At 47.2% G+C, this 17,094-nt stretch overlaps 2 protein-coding genes across 2 annotated transcripts in view; one reads left to right on the top strand and one right to left on the bottom strand.

The window, feature by feature from the left end:
- The window catches only part of znf292b (zinc finger protein 292b), a 40,797-nt gene extending 30,640 nt beyond the window's left edge, over positions 1-10,157 (top strand). Inside the window, exon 8 of the mRNA XM_080490599.1 lies at positions 2,850-10,157. Within this exon, the coding sequence (XP_080346725.1) occupies positions 2,850-9,614 (6,765 nt within the window). The 3' untranslated portion in view covers positions 9,615-10,157. The remainder of the gene's footprint in view (positions 1-2,849) is intronic.
- A 2,627-nt stretch (positions 10,158-12,784) lies between these two features.
- Positions 12,785-14,385, bottom strand: gjb7 (gap junction protein beta 7; the record flags this gene model as incomplete). The annotated part of the gene is made up of 1 exon (XM_080491054.1): positions 12,785-14,385. Exon 1 carries the CDS (start codon positions 13,688-13,690, stop codon positions 12,785-12,787), a length of 906 nt encoding a protein of 301 aa, XP_080347180.1. The 5' UTR covers positions 13,691-14,385.
- Between the last annotated feature and the right edge of the window lie 2,709 nt (positions 14,386-17,094).

The following is a 17,094-nucleotide window of genomic DNA, read 5'->3' as shown; positions in this document are numbered from 1 at the left end:
TTTTTCACCAATGTCGCTTCCATCCCGTCATATTTGCTGCTCTGGAGCTTTAAAAGCCTCGTTTCCACGGAGCACATTAGATATTGATGTTTTCTAACTAAACATGTGAAATCTAGACGTGTTAAACTCACCTTGGTCCAGAAAGAGAAGAGCTCATTCTCATGTCTCTCCTCTTTATCATTAATAAATGAGGCTGGGGCTGATTTTTCACCATTCCAACATTCCACAGTGACTTTCTGCTCCTTTCACTTTATTTCTGGACGTGTCTGAATCAAAAGCTTCAACATGGAGGAATGGAGGTGTAGAATGATAGAACGCTGCTCTACAGCCGTTTCCATGGTAACCTAGGTAAACACTCTGATTAAGGTTCTCTTTCACATGAAGCCATTAAAAGGCTCATTTTAGCTCTAAAAACTCCAACTTACATTTACAGTAGTTTGTTGTTTGTTTAGTAGTTACTGATGAACTAAAAGTCTGGCTTCATTATAAAGAAGTTCTGTGGAGCGTCTCATAGCGGAGCGCCCCCTTCTGCCTCATGCAGACCTCTGCCTTCATCAATCTCATGGCCAGTGATTAAATGATCTGGTTCCCTCGCTTTATTAATTTGAGGTAACGACTTATTATCTGGTTCCCACGTTCTTATTATTTTCCTCTCTGGCCACTCAGTTCACTCTCTAGATGGTTCTCTCTGGTCAAATTAAAAAAAGTTGGGGCAACATGAAGCCTCTGATCCTCCAGCTCAGTTTTCATCTTCCACTTTAATATCCTGGCAGCAGCGTAGTTTCTCATGTTTTATGGTAGTTTAATAGAGCAGATAAAAACATTGCGCTGCCTCACCACAATGTTTAAGACTAAACGCAGAGGCACAGAGACTTGGAAGTGGGCGTGGCCTTGGGCGGAGCCTTGGGCGGAGCGGCGTCACTGTTGTTAACCTCACGGTTAACTGACGGCGACGTCAACTAACAGGATGACTAACCATGTTTTAAACAACGCACATTTAACAGTTGGTTAGCTAACGGCAGGTTAAGGATTTAACCCGTGGTTAGGGCTTAACCAGTGGTTAACATAACCCAGTTTTAAACAACTGGGCCCTGGTCTTCCATTGTGAGATGTCTGCACCCATTCTGCCTGAGCTGACGGTGGGTTTTGAGAGGGAGAGCATGGCCTCAGACCACCAGCCTTGGGCACAATGGAATGTTCGGCTTGAGGATCAATTTGCTTTCATCAAAGTTTGATCAAAAACTTTTGAAAAGTCGGCAGGACCACAACACATGGAGGAGTGTACTATTAGTCCCCCACACCTCCAACAGTTTGGGCCATAGCTCAGTTTCACCCTGTGAAGCCTAGAGGGAGGCCAGTACACCGTTTTATTATTTTCAATTGTACCATTGCAGTTTAAGTTCCTGTGGAGTTTTCTTTCAGTCCTTGACACTTCAATTAACAAGGAGTAATATTTGGAAGCGTAGTGGCTTGTGTCCGAGCTGGGGGCGGGGTTGAAGTGGAACCAAAGGTTTGAGGAAGGACACGTCGCATTGGGAGTTATCCTCAGAACTGCTGGTGCTTGAGGCCAAATTCTGCTAGCTCTCTAAATGATTTGAAATTCCACATCTTATCCCATCATTTTGACAATAAATCATCCTGACAAAGGTCACAAAAAACGAGTGATTAATCATTTGCCTTATCGATCATTCTCTTAGTGAACTCTTTCAAACTGTTTTTAATGCTGCTAAAAGTGCCTCTTTAATGCTGCAAATACAAAGATTTATTCCACCAAATCAACTCTTCAAAGTTGTTTTCAACAAATGTCTGATAACATGAAACTGTAGAAAGTCATCTAACCAGCAAGACAAAGTACGACTCGACCATGAAGCAAGATTCAGCATTTTATCATCCACACCTCAATGGTTTCTCATTAACCCATCCAGCACAAGTTATTGAATAAATGAGGTGACTTGTGTGCTTTATTTCTTAAAATGTTCAACATTATGCTACACTTCTATGCAGTGTCCAGCATTGTATCCATGGAAACTGGTAGCTGTACTTTTGACCTACGCTTTGTGTCGCCACATACGTACACTACATACAGCCTCATTCATGCAGGTGTTCTTTTTAATTGTCTTTGGTAGTTTTATATTACTTTTAAGTCCAATTTCCTTTCAAGAATTGAAAAACACATTTGGCACACTGTAGCCACATAAGTGTTTCCCATCAAATTTTGGGCCAAAGTCATTCAGGAGTTGATGCATGAACTGAGTCTCTTTTCATGTAGAGCTTTGTTGTGAAGTTTTACACTCTCCAAATCAAAAAAACTAGTTTTCACATTTGGCTCCGCCATTGTAACCAATACTAACATTACGTGATCTGACTTGTTCTTTTCACATACAGACCGAGATTATACTTGAGACCTGTTCATCAACTCATTGATTTAGTGTGGGTATGTCTATTTCTAATTTAACTCAACCGCCAGTTCTCCAAACAAAAATGTTTTTTCACAAGCAACGGAAACAATTCTTACTCTGAGTAGGCGGTTGATTCTCTGAAAGTGGAATAACTGAAGCGGCCCTAAATCACAGGTTCTATTACAGGGATGAAAAGATGAATTTGGCCTCTTACAGTAATGAATGCTGTGTCCTCATTCTAAATAGAGAAGAGGTAGAAGATGTTTAGTATTATCTGATGTCTGCACAACCATGTAAGCTGTGAAGGTACTCAGAGCTAAAGGGAAACTGGATATTGGTTCAGTGGACTCAAAACTATCCTTGTGTAAAAATGTCATTACATTTGATGAAATATAAAAGGCATTAGCCACAATAGTGCAATTTTGAGTGATGTTTCTGTCTCTCTCATAGATGGACGACGTGGGCCTGCCTGTGTGCGTTGAAATGTGCATCAGGGCTCTGCAGATGGACACTGTTGATGGCAGTATGAAGGCCACTGTATGTAAAACTCTTTCCTGTCTGTTTCCAAATGATCTGGAAGTGAAGCGAGCTTGTCAGCTGACAGAATTCCTCCTGGAGCCCACAGTGGACTCGTACTACGCTGTAGAGACTCTTTACAATCAGCCGGATCAGAAATTGGAGGAGGAGAACATGCCCATCCCCAACTCACTACGCTGTGATCTCCTGCTGGTCTTCAAAACCCAGTGGCCCTTTGACCCGGAGTTTTGGGACTGGAAAACACTTAAACGCCACTGCTTGGCACTAATGGGCGAAGAAGCCTCAATTGTGTCATCTATCGACTTGCTTAACGATACAGAGAGCCCTGAAGAAGACGAGGACTTTCAGAGTCTGAGGGAGTTCAATGATTTCCCCAACCAGTTGGTCGAGGGCACGTATGAGCTTAACGATACCACAGACAAGCGGCAGAAGAACAGAGAAATGAAGAAACTGAGGGAAAAAGGTTTTATATCTGCCCGGTTTAGAAACTGGCAGGCCTACATGCAGTACTGTATGTTATGTGACAAAGAGTTTCTCGGCCACAGGATTATACGTCATGCACAGATTCACCAAAGCGGAGGTGTGTACACCTGCCCCATATGTGCCCAAACCTTCAGTTCAAAAGACACATTCATTGCCCACGTCACCTCACACGTGAAGCAGTCATGCAAGGAAAGGCTGATGGCAATGAAAACCAATGAAAAACTGTCCGAACCTAAAACGGCTGCTCCTGTCAGCGCAGCGTTAACTCCCAATGCTCAAACACAAAACGGATATGACAAAAACAGCAATTCCTTGGGCCAGAAGAGGGTCTCCATTCCTAGCGTTAAAGCCACACTGTCTAAAGTCAACAGAGATGCTTGCGAAGGGAACATCTGCCCTGTAGGAATGTGCAGGAGAAGCTTCAAGTTCTTAAAAAACCTGATTGCACACGTGAAAACCCACGGGGATGACGAGGAAGCAAAGACATTCCTGGAGATGCAGAGCAAAAAGGTGGTCTGCCAGTACTGTCGTCGCCACTTTATCAGCGTCACCCACCTCAACAACCATTTGCAGGTCCATTGTGGGGAAAAGCCTTACATCTGTATCCAGCTGAATTGCAAAGCCAGTTTCCTGACCTACAACGAACTCCTCACACATAAAAAAAGACACTCATTTTTCAAAGCTAAATGCATGTTTCCAAACTGTGGGAAAATTTTCAACGAGGCATTTAGGCTGTATGATCACGAGGCCCAACATTATAAAACGTTCACTTGCAAAGTTGCAGACTGTGGAAAGGTCTTCCACTCGCAACAGCAGTTAGATTTGCATCAGCACAAGCACGTTGCTGAAGAGGAGAATTCGTGTCTGGTGAGGCCTTCCCAAGTTAAACAAGCTGGTCCATCACTAATAGAACAAATGCTGCGCAATCCTGCTTCTGCCCCCAAGGAAGGGAGTTCCCAGAGCAACTGGAATGCTAAAGGTGCTGACAATATAGATCATGCAACGCAGCCAAGGTCCATTGAGGATTTGCCCGAATCTCCACAAGAGCCCCTGGAAACAGTGGGTCAATATGGAGCCAATCACAAACCACAAAATACAAGTTTTCCAACTGGTCAATCCCAGAATATAAACAATTCTGTCATTCAGTCTGTAAATTCACACCTGCCGGAAGCAAACGAACTCCGAGATGGTTCAGGTGGTCATTCTTTTGACTATATGAGACCATTTCAACAGACTCAGCCAGCACCTCCATTTGAAACCAGTATTGGTAATGTTTCGCGGACCCATCCACAAATGATTCCCAATAATGTAGCACTTAACTACAATCATGTCTGTAACTTGCCATCGCCGGTGCATAAAGGGCCAACGTGTAGAACAAAGAGTGACCTGTCAACCGTTTCACAGGCACTGAACTCAACAGTACCTCAACCAGTGTCCCAACCACTTCCCCCAACAGTGAACTCTCAGCAGCTTACAGGGACCAAACCTGAGAACTGTGTAAGCTCCTCAAGCATCACCGGTCCCCCTCCAGGGCAAAGAGAGAGATTCCACTGTGCTGTGGAAACATGCATACGACACTACAGCTCTCACAGAAGTGTTACCAAACACATGAAAGCTGTTCACTCAGATTTCTATGAGCAATGGAAAGTCGCTCGAACTAAAATAAAGGTCAGTTACGCACCACCACCAATCACCCCACATCTGAGCTCGGCTGCCTTGCTTCAGGACCAGCAGGCCACCCGAAAACCAGTTCACGCAGTCCAGAGGCAGAATGTTATTCAGTCACCACCTTATACCAACATGGTCACAAGTTCAAATTTCAACAGCCAACATCTGCTACCTTCATCTGCCCACAATGGTTCAGTTCTCATGTCAAATGTCCTGAATCCTATTGTTCTAGCCCAACTAGGAAGTGATGAAAATGCAGAAACTGCACAGTCACAAAAGTCAGGCAGTCAAAATTGGCAATCAGTTGCTGGAGGTGAACAAAGTCTGAAATGTGGCTCTTCCATAGTCTACCCATCCAATTTGCAAGCGATACCACAAGAAATTTTAGCGTGCGTCACTGTACCTCCGACCAGCCCATCCTGCTCTATGATAGGAACAGATATGAGCAGACCAGCAGGGTCCTTCCAGTCACTACTGGTTGATAGTAGAAACCAGCCGCTCCTCCCCCAGCATGTCAATAATGCAAAGGAGATGCCACAGCGGGGAGAAGCCTTTCCTCCATATACATTGCAAATGCAAAGTAGTCAAGCACCCGGTTCAAAGACTCCAGAGGAAGCGCACACCATTCAAAATCATTCACAGCCTAGTTTTCCTTCTGCTGACAACCAGAAAAATACCAACAACCATTATCCAAATAGTCCACTTGTGCCTGAAAACTCTGGAAAGCCAGTTCGCAAAAGCAGAAGGTCAAAGTGGCCTGCGATTATAAAAGATGGCAAATTTGTTTGTTGTAGGTGTTTTAGACAATTCGATAACCCCAGATCTCTCGGGGGCCATTTGTCTAAGCGTGCAATTTGCAAACCGTATGCTGAATTGGAACTGAACTCAGACTTGCCAAGCTCATTTCTTGATCTTCTCCATTCAGAGCAGACGGGTAACGCCCCTCAATCACAGATTTCTTACAACACTACTGCTACAACTGTTTATCAGGAGAAGCCACATATGTCAAAAACTACTGCTTTGTCAACTACATCAAAAGATTACTCTGCTCCCAATTACTCACAACAGGACTTGCTAGCATTTGGGAATGATGAAGCGAGTGATGTTTTCCACCAAATAATGTCTGAATCCAATACGTCTGATCTGTTTTTGCACTCATCTCCCACTCAGACATCGTTCCAAAACTGCTTCCCTCCATTTTGTGCCAGTTTACCAGGTAGTTCAGTAATACAGCACACAGAAAACATCCAACTGAAGCAAGAAGACAACCCATACAGTACCCAGTATCCTCAGATGAATATTGGTACATTTGCTACAAACAAATTCCCTGACCCACTTCTGTCTCAAATCCTCACAGAGAACCCTTCTACTGCTGTTCCAGGCACCACTCCCCTCACCAACTGTACTGCCGGGGGAGTTCAGGGCAAAGAGTATCACTCCAGGCCAGCCATTCAGACACCCGAGACAGATCCTCCTCATCTCACACAAACACCGTTACATGATAGTCACCCTTGTCCACCAACAGGTAGCAATTTCACCAAGGTGGAACATAAGATTACTGAACAAGATATTAAAAAGAGGTTGCGTGAGCAGATTTTGGCAGGTGACTTTCAGCGTAGAAATGGCATTTTTCATTCTGGCAGCACCGATCCAAATGCTGGTCCAATTGCTCCTGAACCCTCTAGCAACTCTCCTGACATTTCAGGTCTTAATCGAAGGGTAAGAAGTGCAAACGATGACTCACCAAGTCAAGGGAGAATCCTTCAGGAAAAATGTTTAATTTTCCCAGGAACCTCAGCAGAAGTCGAACAGCTGCTTAAAACACAAAGCTTTACACATTTCAGAGAAGGTGCCACGCAACAGCAGGAGGTACTACATCCCATGGGCACTGTGGCAAATGAGCTAGATTCTGAACCAGCTCAGTTATCGGCTAGTCAGCAACAATTCATGTCAGAAATTCAGTGTGCATTCGAAAGGCTTGACTTGATCAGAGAAAGAGCTGATCAAATGACTACCAATCAAGGAACTATCACTAACATTATCCTGAAAGAACCAGCAAAGAGTAAACCACATAAATCACTGCCGTCCACCTTGGTCAAGCCGTATCCTTGTGAGAGTGAAGGCTGCACATTTAGTGCCATGACTGGAGACACGCTTTGGAGGCACCTCTCTAAAACTCACAATTACACCCTTGAGATGGTGAATGTAGTAAAGAGGAGGTTAGGCCTATATGCTCCTTTCAAGTGTCAGAAATGCACCAAGGCATTTACTCGAAATTCAAACCTTCGTATTCACTACCAGTCTGCCCACAAATTGTCCATCGACGAGATCGCAGATTTAGATAAGATGCGTAGGACGGCCAAAGCTGCTGAATCTGTCACTCTTTTAAACCAGAGTGTTGGCACCAACCAAGCAACAGCTACTCATCCCTCCACAGACGAGCGCACACACCCTTGTTTTGTCCACGATGTAGTAAAACGGGATTGCATTCCACAGGGATTGATGGCTTGTCCAAACATAGTGAATGAAAAGTCTCAAGAGGAGAATCGCTCCACAGTCATTCATTCCCTGCAAACTGCTCCCATGCACAACGAACCCATGCCCCCAGCAGTCCTTGGCCACACCTCATCAGTAGACAGTCAGTCTGTTCAGGCAGCAGCAGCTCAGTGGTCACATGTTCACCAAGAAAATCTGCACAAAATGTCCCCAGTTGGTCAACAGGCTGGAATCTATGTGCCTCAAGGTGCCGTTCCTCCCAACCAAATTCCATCTGCCCCACAAATGATGAGCATGCCCCAGCCTCTCCATAAACAGCCTGTTTGCGGTGCACAGGTGGTCATTCAGCCAGGGGTAGACGTCACCAAGAAGATGAAAAAGAAAAAGCCCAAGTCGGATGACGCCACGAGTCGGTATAGACCATATTGCTGTGTCCATCAGGGTTGCGTGGCAGCCTTCACCATCCAGCATAATCTCATCCTTCACTACAGAGCTGTACATCAATCTGCCCTGTCAGCCTTGGAGGTCAACAGAGAGCAGGAACAGTGTGAAGGACCGTGTGAGACCATCAATGAAGAACAGGAGGAGGAGCCAGAGACAAATTACCCTCACATTTCAGAATTCCGTTGCCAAGTCAAAGATTGCTGCTGTGTTTTCCAGTTTGTTCCCAACCTGTTTCAGCATTACCTCCAGCTCCACAAATTCACTCTCGAGAAGGTCGGAAGCGTTTTATCCCTCGTACAACTTGGCAAGTTCACATGTGGCCACCAAGGATGTACAGAGTCCTTTACTAATGTCTGGAAGTACATAAAGCACATTGGAGAAGTGCATAAAGATATAAAGCTCTCTAAACCTGAACCATTAAATGTTTCATTTAAGTGTGACTTTGAGGGGTGTGATCGTTCCTACGCCACAAAGTCTAACCTTCTAAGGCACGTCATGAAAAAGCATCAGGAACTGTGCCAGCCAAAACTGAAAAACCAACACATCAAAGAAGAAGATGTGAAACAGAACTCCAAGACCTTGCATTACCCAATTCCTAAAACGAGTAATGGTAAAGAAAACATTGAGAGCAATAAAAAGCTCTTGTCCAGGACAAGTTACACAAAAAGAGCTAGAAAGTCGAAGGCCAGTAATTGGGCGAAATATGGAAAACCATTATTGAAATCTAAAGTAGAAGCATCAGCAATGTGCACAAAGAAGTTTCCTCTGCAATACCCCTGCATGATCAAAGGCTGCGACTCGGTCATGAAATCCGAGCGGCATATAATGAAACACTACATCGGCCACGGACTGTCAGCAAAGTACCTGGAACAGCAGAGGAGCCACTTTATATTCTGTAAGAAGTTCCCCAGGCAGCGACATCGTTCCATTAGGACTGAGGACTCCAGGTCCGACAACACCTCGGACCTTTCAGACAGCGAGCCGGCGCCAGAGGCCGTTCTCGAGGGACGAGCTCAAAGTGACTCTGCAATGCCCATTCTGCGCAGAAGGGCCACAGCCATAAACCCCATAGTATTAATCCGCAAAATATCAAGTGAAGGCACCAATGGCACAGTGATCCTCAAACGGAAACGAGGTCGCCCAAGAAAATTCATGGACAAAATAGTGAAACGTAAGAAGATCCAACTGCCCCAAGCTGCCGCAGTGACTAACGAGAGCGATGCAGTTCGCACCGTGGAGGAAGACGTGCTGTGCCCCGCGGTGATGCACCAGGGGGGGAGCGAGCAGACCGCCCCTCTGGCCTCATTCAAGCCGATGGGATTCGAAGTGTCCTTCTTAAAGTTCCTTGAGCAGTCCAACAAATCAGAACCCTTGCTGAAAGGAAGCGTCGTCCCAGGAGACACTTGGAGGAACCCCTCCAGCCTGAGCACCAAAGACTCCTGCATCTGGTTCAGCAACCCCTGCAACCTGAAATCTCTCAGTAAAGTGCGAATCAGTCTGGATCTGGCCTCTTCCAGAGTCTCCGAGCTGATGGTGAAGCAGCTGCAGGACATGCAGCCGGCAGTGCGCTTGACCAAATGTGACTAACTGCCTTTGTGCTTGTTGTGAAAGCAGAATCTCAGGACTGCAATGAGTCAAAATCTGCTGCTTTGAACTCTGTTCCACACCCTCTTGTTGAGAACATTTCAAAGTCGCATTGCCTGCACCATTTGTTTATTTTGATAGTAAAGCATGTTTTCATTTGACTCCAAAAGAAAAGTGGTTCAGGACAACGGCCTGTTATGATCCCTGTGGGACTTGGAGAGGAAAGGCCCATTGCTACGATTGTATAGTGGTGTGTAGTTTGTGGTTTGGAGACGTGTGTGTTGTGTATATAGAAGTAATCACCAACTGCCAGCAGCAGTCCTGCTATTATTCAATTGTCTTGTCTTTTTTTACAGCAGCGCCGCAGCTCAGGAATCGTTAGCCTGGTGTCACAGCTGGAAGGCAAACTTTTTAAATTATTCTCATTGGTATTTTGTAGTGTTTCCATTTGTAAGATTTTCTATCTTAAAACCACCAGATACAGTCTCATTATTTAACTTTTTTTTTTCAAATGGCCTACCAATAAACATGTATAAATCATACATGCCATTCAAAGAATGGTGTCTGTTTCTTTTTCTGTGCCGCCCAAAATGCTTACTGTGTTTTCACTATCAAGATTAGGTTTGTTTAGATGAGCTCAACACGCTCTGATATGTAAAACCCCCGACTGGTACTTTATTTAAAATCGACCATTAATCAAAGCCAAATGCAGAATTATCTACTGGAAGTTTTTCCATCAAATCTTTTTCATGCTGCAGAAAGCCTTCATGTTCTATTGACAGTGTTTTTCAATGCTGACCCTGTTTTCTCATCAGTCTGAATAAGTGGACGCTCTCTGGAAATGTAGAAATTCTGAGATGATTTTCGTATTAATCAGGCCTCAAGATAAAAGTGAGGCTTGTTGAACAGAAAAGGGTCTTGAAGAAGAAAGTATCAACCACTGAATTATGATTCATTAACGTACCAGTGTGTTCATGTTGTAAAATATGAGCCTTCTGCTACAAAACCTCCCTCTGTCAACCACCTCAGTTCTCTACAGTTGAAGCTCAAACTGAAAACAGATTTATGTCACTGGGTTGATGGAGGGAAGAAACTGAAATCAAGTTTTCAGCAGAAACTTCCAGTATTTGATCAGAGCAGCAAACCAGACCTGATTGGAAGAACTCATTTATTACTGCAAAAAGGTTGTATACACACACACGCACGCACACACACACACACACACACACACACAAATTAAATGGTACAGAATTCTTCAAGAAGTTGGTTGAGGGGAAATGTCCGAATATGATTAAATATCAAATTATCATTTGGAAATATTTGGAATAAAAATCACTGCTAATCAGGAGCTCTTAGAATGGAGACCCCCCATTGGTTCTTAAAGTGAATCCCTCCCAGTTCTTAAACTAAAAGGCCCCCCCTTCCCCCCAGTGGTTCTTAAGTCAACCCCTCCAGTCGTTTTAAAAGTGACCACCCCCATTGCTTCTCAAACGGAATCCCCACCCCATTGTTTGTAAAAGGGAAGTCCCTTTGTTGTTAAAGTGACAACAGACTTAGTGCTCCATATATTGCAGTTATCTCACTGATCCAAATACTTTCCAACTGTTATTAGATTAAACCAGCCTGAGCAGCTCTATCTAGACAGTAACATGATTTTCTAGATTAGCCAGCCTGAGCAGCTCTATCTAGACAGTAACATGATTTTCCAGATGAAATCAGCCTGAGCAGCTCTATCTAGACCGTAACATGATTTTCTAGATTAGCCAGCCTGAGCAGCTCTATCTAGACAGTAACATGATTTTCCAGATGAAATCAGCCTGAGCAGCTCTATCTAGACAGTAACATGATTTTCTAGATTAGCCAGCCTGAGCAGCTCTATCTAGACGGTAACATGATGTCCGGCAGGACAGAGAAGGCCCCTGTCGCCGCGACTCAGACCAGACCCCCAACCCACCCAGAGAGTGAAGGCTCGGGGCCAGGTCCGGTCGGAGTACTGCCAACCTACCAACCCCAAGAGCCTCGGCCCACCACCCACCTTCTCGCCCCATGTTTCTCCCCCCCTGATCTTGATGGACACACACACACACACACTTGGGCCCCCTAGGCCGCCAGCCGGGCTCCCACCAGGCCACTTCGAGATCCCATTCTCCACTAATCCAACCACGAATGGGGGGGAAAACCCGTGCCCCCCCACGAGCGCCACGCCTGAGGTAGCGCACCCCCAGCATTCCAGCCGCACTCACCCCGTGCCAGGGTGACACCACAGTGGGAGGTGCTGGGGGTAGCCCCATCTCCCGCCCCCCCACCCTGTGGCGCGTTGGATGTATGTAGGGGTGCGTCTTTGTGTTTTGAAGAGGTGGATGCAATATGTGTGTCGAGGGTGCGATTTAAAATTGGGGGGTAGTGGGGCGTTCTACCGCTGCCAAGCGGCAGAACCCCGAAAGCAGCTTACCCCCTCAAGACCCTGCGTTTGGTTAAAATTGTGGGTGGTGCAAAGTAGCTTGGACCCCCCCCCACCCTAGGCATCGTCCCACTGTTCCCTATTGTAGAGTGAAGTAAGGTAGGCGGGGTTTAGAGGGAGGGGGGTCCCGCTGTTGCGAGTACCCTGGACCCCCCTAGGCCGCCCCCCCCCCCCCCCCCCCCCCCGAAACTAGGTTAAAATGTGGGCAGGGCTTAGAGCTCCACAGACATGTGATGTTGTAACGGTAGTCTCAGCTGGGGGCGACTGATCTGGAACTTATGAATCAGCTTCGGTGCAGCTGAATATTTTAACAGAGGATTCATACAACCAACATATTAAAGTATTGAGGGCGTGTAGTAAATCACTGACCAATCAGCAGACGGTTCCTCAGCATCAGACTGTTAAGTTGTCTGAGTATCTGAACGACAGAAAAGCCTCAAGCTTTGGAATGCTTATTTACGGAATATCCCAAATTCTTGCAGTGGAAACCCAAATCGTACCGGACCATACCACTCCATTCCTGCACTTTTGGTGTGGTGGAGACAGGGCAAAAGTGCCCCCCCCCCCCCCCCCCCCTCCGCCCATAACCCCCGACCCAGCCCCAGAGGTTCTTAAAGGGAAATCCCACCCCCCCAGGTTTTTTTTAAAATGGATCTGATGTCTCTTGGTCAGCAGGTGAACTGGTGAGAAAAGCAGCAGTGTTTCCAGCCCTTCAGGCCTTGACCAGCAGGTTTATAGAGTCTGCTCTGTTTACCGGGTCCGCTCTGTTTACCATGTCTGCTCTGTTTACCATGTCTGCTCTGTTTACCATGTCTGCTCTGTTTATCATGTCTGCTCTGTTTACAGAGTCTGCTCTGTTTACAGAGTCTGCTCTGTTTACCGAGTCTGCTCTGGGATCTGCTGATGGAAAGCCGTTGACAACAGAAACAGAAACAGAAGGCCGGCCGTGGCTGACTCGTCTGGTCTCCACGGCCACGTATCTCCTGCTGAAGCACTTCCATAGCTGCTTCCACACAATGTAGAGCAGCTCCACCAGGTTGAGGGTGGTGCACAGGATGGAGGTACAGCCCATGATGTAGAGGAAGACCTTCTTCTCGGTGGCTTTAGAGATGAAACAGTCCACCGTGTTGGGGCAGGGATCCTGGCTGCACCGCAGCATTATGGGAACGTCGAAGCCGTTGAACAAGAAGTAGAAGGCGAGCAGGGAGCCCACCTCAAAGGCCGTCTTGAAGAGCAGGCTGACAGTGTAGGTGAGGAACAGTCCCCCGTCGATGCTCCCTTTGTCCTGGTACAACTTGCGCTTGTGTTTAGCCTCACGGTGCCCCCTGTAGGCAACGTGGAGCGCCACCAGCAGCGAGGGTGTGGACACTGCAATCAGCTGCAGAGCCCACAGACGGATCTGCGAGATGGGGAAGAAGTGATCGAAGCAGGCATTGTCGCAGCCGGGCTGCTGCGTGTTGCACACAAAGTCCTTCTGCTCGTCCTTCCACACCTGCTCGGCCGCCGCCACGTACACCAGGATCCTGAAGAGGAAGACAACGGACAGCCACACACGGCCGACGGCGGTGGAGTACTGGTTGACCCCACTGAGGACGTTCTCCAGAAAGCCCCAGTTCATCTTCCTCTGGTCGTGCAGTCCAGTGTTGAGCACCACAACGCTTCTGGCTGACTCATCCAGTCGCTGTATTGGAGAACAAACTCAAGCTTAAGTGACCAATCTCCAACCATCATTCTCTGTAGTCTTTCACATGGAAATACTTGTTGAGCTTAGATTTATTTCACATCAGACTAGTACAGCGTTCTGGTGAGGTTTGGAATATTTAGCATCGTCTGCAGCGATTAAGCTTTTGGTGGGTTTTCTTAATTTTCTTGCAGTGTCTTCGTACAATCTGAGCTACGTTTGAAAAATGCTGTTTAAATGTGAAGAAACAATGCAGAGAGACTTTTGTCTTAGTTTCAGCTACGCTGACACAAAAGGAGGAAACGGATGTGAATGTATTCAAATAACCAAGAGCTGATGGACTGCATCAACCAGGCTGAGTCCTTACAGCTCCACCCTCAACTGATGAAGAGGAGGAAAACCTGTTTCGGAGTAAATGTACTGAATCTCTTCAAAGGCTTGTTCCAAACACCGACACAACTACTGACGTCCTGTCAATCCACCAATTCATTCAACTAAACCAAAATAATAGCGGAAGGTCTTTTAAAATTGGGTTCACACTGAGACTTCCTTATAGTTTAAACTTATACATACATTGACACATTTTTTTATGTTTTTACAAGTTGAGCTTATAAATCACAAAAATTAAACAGCATCTTAAAATATTAAAGTGTCAGTTTTTTTTTCTCATTTAACAAAATCAAAACTTTGAAACGGTTTGAAACTTGCTTAAGTTTAGCAATACCTGAAAATGTAAAGGGAAAAAAAAACTTACCCAAAAGAGAAAGACAATCGTGCTCCTGGATGTATTACAGAAAACTAAAAGAATGTGTTTGCATTGAAAAGTTGACCGCTGTGTAATTCCTTGAACACTGGACGGGAAGGAAGTCACTGAAAACTATTTTAATTACTATTTTAATCTCACAATTCACAAGATGCCATTAAAAGCCACAATACTGAGATCAAATCTCAGGAAAGAAGTCAAATAACATTAATAATGGTGATAATGTAGCTCAGGGTCCTCTACTCATTGATAGTCAATTTGATGGCCTAACGTTCTGAATTACTCAGAAATACCATTGTTTGTGTGTGTGTGTGTGTGTGTGTGTGTGTGTGTGTGTGTGTGTGTGTGTGTGTGTGTGTGTGTGTGTGTGTGCGTGCGTGCGTGCGTGCGTGCGTGCGTGCGTGCGTGCGTGCGTGCGTGCGTGCGTGCGTGCGTGCGTGCGTGCGTGCGTGCGTGCGTGTCTCACCTTCTGACAGCTCACAGTGTGAATTCACCGAGTTGACTGCAGTCCACTGTGGAATGGGTTAGTGTGTTTATTCACTCACTACGTCACCATGGAGCTGTCCAATGCAAATAGCTCCTGTCCTGTTCCTGGCTGGGGGGAAAAGATGTGATCATATTACTGTGGTGATAAATAATGTAACTCAGGCGCCTTCTCCTCTTCCTCCTGGATTCTTTTTCTGTGAGGGAGGAGGAGGTGCTGTTCGCTGTGAGGGAAGAACAGAGGAGGAGGAGGTGCTGTTGGCTGTGAGGAAGGGACGGACGAGGAGGTGCTGTTGGCTGTGAGGGAGGGTGGGAGGAGGAGGTGCTTTTGGCTGTGAGGGAGGAACGGATGAGGAGGTGCTGTTGGCTGTGAGGGAGGGACGAACAAATAGGTTCTGTTGGTTGTGAGGGAAGAACGGAGGAAGAGGAGGTGCTGTTCGCTGTTAGGGAGGAACGGAGGAGGAGGAGGTGCTGTTGGCTGTTAGGGAGGAATGGAGGAGAAGGAGGTGCTGTTTCCTGTGAGGGAAGTACGGAGGAGGAGGTGCTCTTGGCTGTGAGGGAGAAAGGGAGGAGGAGGTGCTGTTGGCTGTGAGGGAGAAAGGGAGGAGGAGGTGCTGTTGGCTGTGAGGAAGGGATGGAGGTGGAGGTGCTGTTGGCTGTGAGGGAAGGATGGAGGAAGAGGAGATGCTGTTGGCTGTGAGGGAGGGACGGACGAGGAGGTGCTTTTGGCTGTGAGGGAGGGTGGGAGGAGGAGGTGCTTTTGGCTGTGAGGGAGGAACGGATGAGGAGGTGCTTTTGGCTGTGAGGGAGGAACGGATGAGGAGGTGCTGTTGGCTGTGAGGGAGGGACGAACAAATAGGTTCTGTTGGTTGTGAGGGAAGAACGGAGGAAGAGGAGGTGCTGTTCGCTGTTAGGGAGGAACGGAGGAGGAGGAGGTGCTGTTGGCTGTTAGGGAGGAATGGAGGAGAAGGAGGTGCTGTTTCCTGTGAGGGAAGTACGGAGGAGGAGGTGCTCTTGGCTGTGAGGGAGAAAGGGAGGAGGAGGTGCTGTTGGCTGTGAGGGAGAAAGGGAGGAGGAGGTGCTGTTGGCTGTGAGGAAGGGATGGAGGTGGAGGTGCTGTTGGCTGTGAGGGAAGGATGGAGGAAGAGGAGATGCTGTTGGCTGTGAGGGAGGGACGGACGAGGAGGTGCTTTTGGCTGTGAGGGAGGGTGGGAGGAGGAGGTGCTTTTGGCTGTGAGGGAGGAACGGATGAGGAGGTGCTGTTGGCTGTGAGGGAGGGACGAACAAATAGGTGCTGTTGGTTGTGAGGGAAGAACGGAGGAAGAGGAGGTGCTGTTTCCTGTGAGGGAAGTACGGAGTAGGAGGAGGTGCTTTTGGCTGTGAGGAAGGGATGGACGAGGTGGTGCTGTTGGCTGTGAGGGAAGAACGGAGGAGGAGGTTCTCTTGGCTGTGATGGAGGGAGGGAGGAGGATGTGCTTTTGGCTGTGAGGGAGGGACGATCAAAGAGGTGCTGTTGGCTGTGAGGGAAGGATGGAGGAGGAGGAGGTGCTGTTGACTGTGAGGGAAGAACGGACGAGGAGGAGGTGCTGTTGGCTGTGAGGGAGAGACGGATGAGGAGGTTCTGTTCACTGTGAGGGGACGTGGGAGGAGGAGGTTCTTTTGGCTGTGAGGGAGGAACGGAGGAGGAAGTGCTGTTGGCTGTGAGGGAGGGACGAACAAATAGGTGCTGTTGGTTGTGAGGAAGGTACGGAGGAGGAGGTGCTGTTGGCTCTGAGGGAAGAACGGCGGAGGAGGAGGTGCTGTTAGCTGTTTGGGAAGAACGGAGGAGGAGGAGGTGCTGTTGGCTGTTAGGAAGGAATGGAGGAGGAGGAGGTGCTTTTGGCTGTGAGGAAGGGTTGGAGGAGGAGGTGGAGGTGCTGTTGGCTGTGAGGGAGGGACGGATGAGGAGGTGATGTTGGCTGTGCGGGGGGACGGAGGAGGAGGTGCTTTTCGCTGTGAGGGAGGGATGAAGCTGGAGGTGCTATTCGCTGTGAGGGAGGGTGGGAGGTTCTTTTGGCTGTGAGGGAGGAACGGAGGAGGAGGTGCTGTTGGCTGT

The sequence above is a fragment of the Lipophrys pholis genome (genome assembly GCF_963383615.2).
Source record: "Lipophrys pholis genome assembly, chromosome: 21".
NCBI lineage: Eukaryota > Metazoa > Chordata > Actinopteri > Blenniiformes > Blenniidae > Lipophrys > Lipophrys pholis.
The sequence above is the reverse complement of the archived record's forward strand: the minus strand, read 5'-3'. Positions and strand labels throughout refer to the sequence as shown.